Genomic DNA, 11848 nt, shown 5'->3' with positions numbered 1-11848 from the left:
ATTATTTTCTAAATGCACTATCAAAATCTCTTTTTTCTTCACTATGTTTTAAAGATAGTATACAAAGGCTATGTTAAATATTCATCTTTGTGTCTGTTTTCATTTACTAGATTAATATAAACTGAGTTTCTCCCAAATTGAATATATTGATAGTTTCTATGTTGTATATTGGTTTTGCTCCCCTGAAATGCATAAGCTATTTTAAAGGAAGTAACCATCAAATTTGCATGGTAATGTCTCTCTTTAACAGAAACAAATATACATCTTCATATCACATAAAGATCTGAATCAATAGTATATTGCTGTACAAAGCTCATTGTGTTAGTTCTTTTTCACTGTCATAAAAATGTACCACAAACTTAGTGGTCTAAATTAAGACTTATTTATCATTATGTCTCCATCTTTCTTTACTTTTCAGTAAAGTAAATTGTCACAATCCTCCCTGAGAAATGCTGTCTCTGAGAGATTGATGATCCCAGGTGTACACATTTTATACCAGGGATTTGATGCCATCCTTTGTGGGAAGTTTTAGCAAGACAGTGGAGGAGGGAGGTGAAATAAAAGGCTTCAGTAAAATTTGAGAAAATCAGTGAAAAACATATAACAACTTGTGACAGCCAGAAGCTGACAAATAGTAAACCCTCTGTGCTGTGTACTGGGTTTGTACTCCTAATTAGATTAAGATGCTTTCTGGTTGAATGTAAGCAATATACAAAAAAAAAAAAAATCACCTGACAAGATTATTCTACATTCATGATAGAGCAAGACAAAAAGAAGACTGCCCTGTAACCATGACTAAATTCATACGAATGATATTTAATACTAACCATGGTTATGTAGGAACAAACCCCTATGCTAAAATGAGTGACTGGTACTTTTATAACAACTATTGTTTTAGCTCTTTTCAGTTCCTAAGGTTTTCTAGACAACAGTAAAAATAACCAAAAAACTATCCTTGCCTCTATAAAAAAGATTTATTTATTTAGTTAATTCATTTATTATTTGAAAGACAGAGTGCTAGAGAGGGTTCTCTGGCACTCTGGTTCACTCCCCAAATGACGGCAACAGCCAGGGATATGCGAAACCAAAGTCCGAGGTCAGGAACTTCACCCTAGTCTCCCACATGGGTGCCAAGGGTCTAACCATTTGATCATCTTCTGTTCCTTTCAGAGGTTCAGTAGAAAGAAGAGGGATCAAAAACTAGAGTATCTGGACTAGATCCAGTGCTCCAAGATAGTTACCAGTATCACAAATTGTAGTTTCACCTGTTGGACCTCAACCCAGACCCTATCCATAATTACCTCTTAATTCCATTCAAAGAAAAACACTGCTTTCTTGAATCCTACACAAAATCAGATAGTAGAAACACAATCTCTAGAATACTCTTTTTTGAGGCACTTGATGTATGCTGAAAACAGGCATCTACCCCTGTTGTAAGCTGGCAAGAACCTAGCCTTTTTCTTCTATAAGTCCTAAAAATGTTGTCTATAGAACATATTTACTATAATTGTATATGAAAATTTTGATGTATAGTAGAACTCTAAAAGAATGAGCAGAAATTGTAAATTGATGATATGGAATTCTTCTGATAAAATATGTAGATATATATTCGCTTTTTCACTTTATTTTGAGACAAAAGGTAAATGCTATCTAGTTAGATATTTAGATAATAAATAGATAAATAGATTATGGATAGATTATTACATGTGTTAGAAAATATAATGCTTCCTACAAAAATTATTTTTTTAGCAATTTTGATTATTTTCACTAGTAGAATCTAGCAGTAGGCCTGAAACATTTCTATGAAGATTTTACCACATCCAACACAACTTTTCATTATTATTTTTGTTAATTTGTTTTATCTTACTTTTATTTTCATGTGCTTAATGAGTTCAATTAGGCTTACCTTACATATTTGTTGTCTTTTGATAATGTAATAAATTCACTTTCTGGAAACACTGTAATTCACATTGCACCAATCAAAAGGGCATCTATTAAATTAAATTAATTGTCTGATTTTCAAACTATTCTTACACATCAGTGAAAAATATTTCATATTTTATTGAGGTGCTAGGAAGAAAGACAACTTAATTTTACCTGTTGATTTTACAAAGTCTTTGTCTCCTATCCATTTTTTTTTTTAGTATCACTAAAGTTTATAAGTTGGAAATGTTTTTTGACTCTTTTTATTAAAAGGAATTTTTGCATATTATATAATATGTAATTATTAAATATAAGATGAAATTATTATATAATATTTTCATATTAATAAATGGCAGAGATTAAGCTATGTTAATCTTACTTGAAAGAAAAACACACAATTAGAGATGGGTAAGACCAATACATGGCCATTCAAGCTTATTAGATAATGGAAAGGAATGCTTCAGGACATATTTGGGCTATTTTCCTTCAATTTCATTAAAGATCATGTACTTTTTGAAGGCAAGGACAATTCCTTATACCTGCCCTATGGTAGTGTGCACTTATTTAAGAAATAAGATACAATATACACAGTGAAAATGCTTTCAGTGTTCAATGTTAGACACAATAGGAAAGTCGAGGATAAAATTGTATATCACATTGCATGACTAAGACAACATTGTTTGACAAAGCCCTTTGCAATCTTGTATTTTTTTCTACCAAACATGTTACCTATTTCAGATACTTTTATAACCACTGACAACAAGTTTGTGTTGTATTTTCAATACAATCATGAATGAATTTTTACACTAAAAAACAAATCCCTGTAAGAGGACATTTTTCAAGAACCTGCATCACCCATTACCAATGTCTGCTAGAACATAAATCTTGCTATATAGTGAGATGTAAGTTTTTCCTATATTAGTAGGAAATTAAATATTTTAATGTATTAATAAATATTGATTATTAATGACTTAATGATTCCAATGTGGCAATCTTTTAGCATGAAGAAAAAAGAAAGACTCAAAATGCCTAGGATTTTTATAGGACATAAAGATATTTTTCTGAGTATGAAATAAAAGATTAATTGCTTTTAGAGATCTCAGAATTGAAACGAGTTAAAATTTCAATGAGGAACATGTATCATTTCTTAATGCTCTTTGGAGAGGAAATAATATAGTATTATTCAAGTTTCATTTGGTAAGACATTTAAAAAGGAATCTGTGAAATACTAAGTAGAAAAATATTCATGCTTCAGCAATGGCTTCTGCATTACTGTTTGAGAAAAGAATGGGTCCTTTACCCCTGAGCAGTGGGTACCTGGGGAACTGCAGAATAAAGAGTTGGCAAAGGTTATCTAGAATGAAATTATCAGGAGGATATGTTTATCAGATTAACCAGAATTCTGTGAAATGAATAAAAATAAAAACATTAAATAAGTAATTTCATTTAATATCCAGGAGGGAAACAGAAATATTCAGTTGAAAGAAACAGATATTATATAGAGAATACCAGAACTTTTTGGTGGACATGTGAGCATTCATTGATAAATAGAAAAATAGACATAAGACTTTGCAAAGTATATTTGCTTTTTTTAATAAATCCAACTACATGAATATAATTATGTATATATTTAAAATGATAAATCTTGGGCCGGTGCCACGGCTCAATAGGCTAATCCTCCGCTTTGCGGTGCAGGCACATCGGGTTCTAGTCCTGGTCAGAGCGCTGGATTCTGTCCCGGTTGCCCCTCTTCCAGTCTAGCTCTCTTATATGGCCCGGGAGTGCAGTAGAGGATAGCCCAAGTGCTTGGGCCCTGCACCCCATGGGAGACCAGGAGAAGCACCTGGCTCCTGCCTTCGGATCAGTGCGGTGCACCGGCCGCAGTGCACCGGCCCCGGCGGCCATTGCAGGGTGAACCAACGGCAAAGGAAGACCTTTCTCTCTGTCTCTCTCTCTCACTGTCCACTCTGCATGTCAAAAAAAATAAAATGATAAATCTGAAATTTATGTGTCATTCATTTTGGATAAACTTCCTAAATCTAACATAGGTCCATAATCCCTGAAAATTAAATAACTAATAATAATCACTCAAAATTAAAATTCTATGGAAGACTATATTTAACAAATCAAAAATTATAATTCTGGAGAGGAGAATCTTTAATTTTGACTGTTATCATCATTCAGTTAGTCATTGTATATTTAGAGACATTTCAATATTTTTTAATTGCTGCACTAGCTTATCTTTGGAAAGTGCTTTTTTTCTTGATCAATGCTTACTTACTACTGAGATTGAAATTGCACTTTTAATATTTCTCACTGCATTAATCTTGTGACAGTCAATCACAAACAGTGTACATCCAAAATATCACTTAGAATTAAAGGATAAAATAATTGAGCACAGTAAACTTGATCATTCAGTAGATATTAAAAAGCTCATACATCTGTAGATTCTCTATTTCTTCCAAATGTCCTTGTTTTATTGTTCATTAGTTGTGGTTTTTGGCATTTATATTAGCAAATTTTCATAGATGTACGAAAAATCACTACTATCTCTTGTATTTAAGAAATGAGCACTGAAAAGTAAATTAAAGTGTCTGTACCCATAATAAACCTTGTTAACTCTGGGGTTCCCATGAAGCCTGTAGCTGACATTTGTCATTGCAGATGGAGCAATCTGACAAGTTTTAGGTATTTCTTCTTTGGCTACTCAAATTCTGCAAAGAAAATACTCTTCCACTGTGCTACCTAAAGAATAGTAACTCTGGCTGCCCACATTGCATAAATCTAAGGTGAAGAAGATGAGGAAGAACGACTCTTAAATGTACACTCTCAGCTCCCTGAGTACAGTACTGTATCATTTATACACGGTTGCTTGGTTTTTCCTAGACTTGTATTAGGATCCTACCTTTTAACATTTTTTAACAGTGGTTCTCCACTTGCCAAAATATAAATGAGTGAAGAGTCATATCTGTCAAGCTATAACATTTATAATTAGAGGATGCAATAAGCAAAAAGTTAACTACAAGAGATGCATTCAATTCAAAGATAGTTTGGAAGTTTAAAAAATGTTGGCAAATAAAAGAGCTGTCTGCACCTCAATGTTTATTACAGCTCAATTCACAATAGCTAAGACATGGAATCAACCTAAATGCCCATCAACAGTAGACCGGATAAAGAAATTATGGGGTATGTACTCTATAGAATACTATATCGCAGTAAAAACTAATGAAATCTGGTCATTTGCAAGAAAATTGCACAAAATGGAGGGATCTGGAAAACATCATGCGTGCTGAGTGAAATAAGCCATTCCCAAAGGGACAAATATCATATGTTCTCCCTGATCGGTGACAACTAACTGGAAACCTAAAAGGAAACTTGCTGAAGTGAAATGGACACTATGAGAAATGGTGACTTGATTAGCCCTTGTCCTGACTGTCAAGGAACAACATACTATTTTTTTTTCTTTTAGTATTTTTTTCTACTTAATACCATTGGTTGAACTGTTTAATTAACACACAATTATTCTTAGGTATTTAAAACTACCTGAAAAGAGATCCCTGTTAAATATAAGAGTGGGAATCAGAGAGGGAGGAGATGTACAGTTCAGCACATGCTCAATCGGACTTATCCATAATGGCAGAGCTAGAAACGTGCCAGGGGATTCCAATTCAATTCCATCAAGGTGGCATGTACCAATGCCACCTTACTTGTTAAAGTGGTTAGTTTAAGTTCATAATTGAAAAAAAATAACATTGCAGTTATGTTGACAAAAGAAAATTTATATTAAGAGTAAATATGGGAGGCACCTCCATTAAAATGAAGAGGAAATAAATGTTCACTATCATACTTACTAGTAAATATTATCATGAGGTTCAAGTCATTACAACAAAACATAAAATATTTGTTGTCTATTTAAAAAAAATATGTTGCCTAGTCATAGTAACATAGGAAATAAAGTAAAAAAAAAAAAAAAAACAAACAAACAAACAAAAAAAAACCTAGTGAAATGAACTTATATACAAGCACTGTTTGGGATAAAGAATGTATTTATGTTTTGTGTGAATGTAATTTACTCTTAGTCCATCTTTGAATAATGGCTACCACAGGTGTTGGCAGCAGTTGAACTGTTTGACTTCCAAAAGACCCCAAATCTAGTTAGGTTTTCTTTGTATTTCCAAATGCAACTCAGATAACAATCATTACTACAACTGAAAGTATGCTGCTTTATATGTACTTTCTCCTAACATTCCAATATATAAAACTAAAAACTTCACTGACAGAATATTTTCCTCAGAGTGTGACAGCATAATACATTACTTGTCACATAATTTATGATGTCTTCAAGGAATTATTTCATGTTTAGTGAGTATGTACATATTCACCCTGTGCTGAAGAGTTATTAAAAAACTCATTATAGAAAAGTATCTTTTTGGCCGGCGCCGTGGCTCAACAGGCTAATCCTCCGCCTAGCGGCACGGGCACACCAGGTTCTAGTCCCGGTTGGGGCGCCGGATTCTGTCCGCCTGCCCCTCTTCCAGGCCAGCTCTCTGCTATGGCCCGGGAGTGCAGTGGAGGATGGCCCAAGTGTTTGGGCCCTGCACCCCATGGGAGACCAGGAGAAGCACCTGGCTCCTGCCATTGGAACAGCGCGGTGCGCTGGCCACAGCGCACCGGCCGCAGCAGCCATTGGAGGGTGAACCAATGGCAAAGGAGACCTTTCTCTCTGTCTCTCTCTCTCACTGTCCACTCTGCCTGTCAAAAAACAAAAAGAAAGAAAGAAAGAAACAAAAGTATTTTTTTAACAAATGAAAATTATATTAGGAAATATAACTTTATTATATATATATATATATATATATATATATATATAAGTCAAATAGAGAGTTGTTATATAATACCACAACTCAACACTCACTACATATTTGGAATTCACTGTTATAAATTGTGCTCTTCTTAGCATGTTTCTTGCTTCTCATTTTACATATTTTCTCATTCCCATTCATTGGCATTATTGTTCATATCTCAGTTTGATCTCTGATTTAATATTTTATACTTGATATTCTACTTAAAGTTTTGAATTTAGTTATTCTTGATATTTCTAGTTCTCATTTGTGACAATACTTTCCTCCATTCCCTATGACTAAGCTAGGCATCTGCAACTCCAATGCCATCCTTTCAGGAAGCCTTCTTCAAATCAGACTCATCAGTAGAGGAATTGTCAAATCAAATTCCCTGAAATGAGACATCAATTAGCTGAATCCAAGTTAATACAGAAATCATCCTAGCAAAGATCATGTCTGTTGAATTCTGAAATATCAGCTGTGAGGTAATTTCAGTGATTATAAATATTTGGGATGATGGACAGGATAAAAGCTAATCTTTTTAAAAATAGTAATTATGTCATTTAAAAAGGAAGCATAATTTTCTCAGGAAAAATCTCTCAAAGTAAGTATATACGTTGCCAAACATAGCACCCTAAAATAAATTGAGCTTCGGGAAAAAAGTTTTAGTGCTCCTTAAAAAGTTCCTGAGGATCTAAGTCATAAATCCGGGACACAGATGCCAGGTTCCAGGTGATTCATCTCCAGGACTGTGTGGAATATGCGTGGTGCTGGACTTGAGGCTTCTGAGCTTTCAGGGATAGGTATATTTGTAGATTTTTGAAAGGTTTGTTTGAAAGGCAGAGTTACACAGAGACAGGGAGAGAGAGAGAGACAGAATGAATCTTCCATCCGGTTATCCACTCTGCCAATGGCTACAACAGCCAGGGCAGGCTCAGGTCGAGGCCAGGAGCCAGGTGCTTCTTCCGGATCTCCCACATGAGCACAGAGGCCCCAGGACTTGTTCCATCTTCCACCGCTTTCCCAGGCCATTAGCACAGAGCTGGATTGGAAGTGGAGCAGCCGGGACACAAACTGGCACCTACATGGGATGCCAGCATCACAGCTGGAGCTTAACCCACAATGCTACAAGGCCAGCCCTTCTTTTTAAAATATATTTACTTCCATTTTATTTGAAAAGGGTGGGGGAGAATCTCTCATCTGCTGCTTCACTCCCCAAATGCCTACAACATGTAGGGCTGGCCCAAGCTAAAGCCTGAAGCCAGGAACTCCATCTGGGTCTCCCACACTTGAGCCATCAGCCATGCCTCCCTGCACACCAGTAGGAAGCTGGATCAGAAGTGGAGCTGGGATTCTGCTATGGGATGTAGGTGTCCAAAGAACACCTCAATCTGCAAGCCTGTGAGTTTTACGGAAGGAAACCAGTTCACATAGGCAAAGACCACCACGTCCACACCCCACAGACCCCCAACGCCTTACCTTCCGGAGCTCTCTGTGACAGCAGATGCTCCCGTAAAGTTAACCTGGGGGGTAGGTGATCGGACCAGCGCAGGCACCAGGACAGACGTCCACAGCCTGCTTGTGTGTTCCCCAAGAGTAACGGGACTGAGGTCAGACCATGTTAAAATGACATTGCATGCCAACACCTCCTCCCTCCCCACCCGACAACCACCGAAGTGGCTGCAGAGCGTGGAAGTAGGGAGAGACCAGAGCAAGGGACCCCCTTCGGCTTCTGCCAAGGCACGCAGGGCCCTGCGCCACCGTCAGCCCCAGGAAACACAGGACACAGAGGACAGCTAAGACTCAACTTCATTGTCATTTAAACAGAGAGGCGACTTCATGTGTCACATACGCGCACCCCGTGCGCGCGCGCATGCACACACACACACACACAGAAGCAAATAGCCCGAGGAGGCACCAGCCCGTGCATGCTGACCCACGGCTAGGCAGGGCGGCACACCACAGTCTGCAGCCCGTGGGATGTGACGGCCACTGCACGGTTGTGTAGGCCCGCAGGTCCCACAGTCCAGACCCTTTGTTGCTTCTTGGCGACGTCCCTGGAAGCTGGGTGGCCCTCGACAGGAGCCAGCAGCTGCACTTAAAGCCAGGACACACTCAGACGTGCTGGCCGCCCCTCTGCGGGAATGTGTGCACGGGCGGACACACAGGGCGCCGCCGGGCTGCTGGAACTGTAAGCCCGTGTGTTTCCAAGAAGCACAGCGCCCCCTTCAGAAAAACCACGAGGACTGCCAACTCGGCAGCAAAGGTGGTCCCCCCGCGGGAAAGGAAAAACCCGCCAAAGAACCTGCACAAACCCTGGCCAACAGGACTTCAGGGCAAACTGGTCCCAGGGTTGGGTACTCGTAGCCCCTCTTTTTTCTCCACACACAAAGCACAGCACACCACCACTCCTTACGCTGTATGTTACATATAAATATTGAAATGGCTAACTCCCACTGAACTAGAATAAACCCACTGGGGAAGGCTGAGGGTCTTCCCTTGCCAGGCTTCTGAAACTGCACTGTCACCTGCCTCCTGCAGCACTGGTTTTATTCAAAGATTTCAAGGATTTTTTTTTTTTTTTGTCCTGAACCCAAGGTAGAGTGGGAGCTACCTCGTGTCCATTAACGCATGGCCAAGCTCCAAGGACCCGGCGTACCCTGCAGGGAAAGCACTCGTCTTCATGGGGCGGCTCAGGGAGCTCCTGGCAGGCGGGCTGAGGACCCAGGCCCGGCCCAGCACTGCCCCGCACAGCCACGCGGGACCCCCGGGCTTCGGCTGTGGTTGGCCCCCTCTGCCCCAGGGCCACGGCGCAGAAATGTGGCTGCCCTGGGGGTTACGGGAGCAGTGCTTCTGTGACCGGTTTGCTTGTTCAGACTCCCGTGAAGGATCGGCTCCCAGGGAAAAGGCCGGGGCGGGGCCCTGCACCGGAACCGAGTACAATGGTCTGGGATGAGGGAAAGACGCGCTGTCTGCAACCATCAGTGCAGGATCCGGCCTCGCCGGCCTTTCTTCTCCCTCTCAAGTCGGATCTTCCACTGGCCTTTCTTTGACACACATTCACGTTTCTTCCTTTCTTCTGCCTTAACGTAAAATCAAGAGTCCCTTAGCTGGCTTTAGGCGACAGTAGCCACGCCAGCGACCCCTGCTGGCCCTCCTGGGTGTGTGCTGTCCCATCGCCCGCCTCTGCCTTGGAGGACCAGGTGGCTCTGGCTGGGTCCCACTCCGTCCGCTTCTCCGTGGGACACGATTCCCTCCGTGAGCTCCGGGGTGCGGGAGCTGCAGAAGACAAGGGGCAGGTGGGTCCTGCAGAGACTGACCTAGGAGACAGGTGGTTTTTTTTTTTTTTTTAAACTTTTAGACAAGGAAGAAATGAAAAAGAGTTCGTGACTGTTCCCGGGCAACTCTCTCCGTCTCTCAGGTTCGAACTTGGAACTTTCCGGCTTTGGTCATGTTCTTTATGCCCTTAAAGGGTTTGTACTTCTCGCCATACATGTCCAGGCGGTTCACTTTGAGTCCGGAAATGGCCGGCTGCTGGATCTTAAACTGCAGGTTAACCGTGGGGTTCTCGTCGGGCTTGGGCGCCCCGGCTTGAAGACTCATGGTCCCCTTGAGACTCGGCAGCTTCTGGGGGGTTATTTTTCCTACATCCCAGGACAGCATCTTTGTCACGGGGTCGAAGGTGTGCGTGCCCTGTGATGGCGTGAGGCTCATGTTCAGGACGCCCTTGGGCATCTGGCTGCTGACCAGCACCCCCTCTACGGTCTTCCCCATCGTCTGCTTGGGCTCCACTGTGATTTCAAAGCGGCCCAGGGCGCTGCTGTCCCTGAAGCTGATGCTATGTTTCACGTACACGGGAATCACGACCAGATTCTGCGCACTGACATGGTAAGAGAGCAGGCGGAAGTTGACGTCGGGAGGGATGAAGGAGAGGATCCGCTCCGATTCCCAGCGCTTGAACCGGACGCAAGGGTGGAAGCTGACATCATCCAACAGCCTGGGGTTCATGAAGGACAGCGTCAGGTCTGGCCTTCCCGTCAGCTTGACACAGGCGTCCATGACCCCCTGGATCTCGGCAGTGATGGTGGAGCCTGATTTATCAATAATAGCACCGATGTCTTCAATCACATCAAAGTAAGCCTCGTTATTGGTATACTTCACGCCAGTCCGCCGCCACGGCACCACCGACAGCTGTCCAGTTGGAGGCTGGTCTCCCACATTGGTGCTTCCTGTTATGGTGTTGACTACTGTTCGCAGGATGGTGGGAGGCTTTATCAGTTCTTTGAGGATGTTGGACTCGGTAGCCAGTGGAAACCCGTTGTCCAGCATCTCTTCCAACACCTCATAAACAACGACCACATTGTCTTTGATCACTGGCTCTGAGCACACTCCAAAATAACCCTGGAAGGTGTCCACTACTCGGTGAAGGAACTCAATGACGAACAGGGGCGGGACCTCCGTCTGGATCACCGCCACGAAGAAGATCTTGTGGCGGTACACACTGAGGAGGTAGTGAGGCGTGGGGATGACCCGGGCATGTTCTCTGCCTCCGTGGCCCTCTCCTGCGCCTCGAAAAAGTAATCACACAAGGAACGGCTGACCACACTTTTCCAGTGCTTCTCCAGGAAAATGTCCCCCAAGGAGTTGATCAAGAAGAGACTGTGGATCATGGTGAAGGCGACCAGAGAGGGGAGAGCCCTCTTCCGCCTAGGAGACTCCGGACTCTGCCGACGTCAGCCCCGGCCTCTCTTCACAGCCCATATCCTTAGTTTTTTAAGAGCAAGTATTATTTCTCTTTTAGAAACAATACTTTTACAATAGAGGCAAATGCTTCCATTAGAAAACATTTATCAAGTTAATAGACTCATCTCACTTTATTGTATACATTTGCAAAATTGTAAATTCTTCCCATTAGACTGTAATGCTAGTTTACAGTTTCATGGCAGTTTCCATGTGACAAACACTCTCCTAAATGCTTTATATACATTAAATAATGTAATAAACAATTTGAAGAAAGTAGATGCTACTATTACTCTTTTCCAGAGGAAAACACTGAGTGAGATTAACCAAGTCCAAAGGCAAAC

At 41.2% G+C, this 11848-nt stretch overlaps 1 protein-coding gene across 1 annotated transcript; it reads right to left on the bottom strand.

Moving 5' to 3' along the window:
- Positions 1-10109: 10109 nt before the first annotated feature.
- Positions 10110-11509, bottom strand: LOC133767055 (AP-3 complex subunit mu-2-like). Its single transcript, XM_062201156.1, is given in 2 exon segments — positions 10110-11296; positions 11299-11509. Coding segments are annotated over 2 exon segments (1251 nt in total). The 5' UTR covers positions 11435-11509; the 3' UTR covers positions 10110-10181.
- Positions 11510-11848: the final 339 nt, after the last annotated feature.

This window comes from Lepus europaeus, chromosome 1 (assembly GCF_033115175.1).
Source record: "Lepus europaeus isolate LE1 chromosome 1, mLepTim1.pri, whole genome shotgun sequence".
Taxonomy (NCBI): domain Eukaryota; kingdom Metazoa; phylum Chordata; class Mammalia; order Lagomorpha; family Leporidae; genus Lepus; species Lepus europaeus.
The sequence above is the reverse complement of the archived record's forward strand: the minus strand, read 5'-3'. Positions and strand labels throughout refer to the sequence as shown.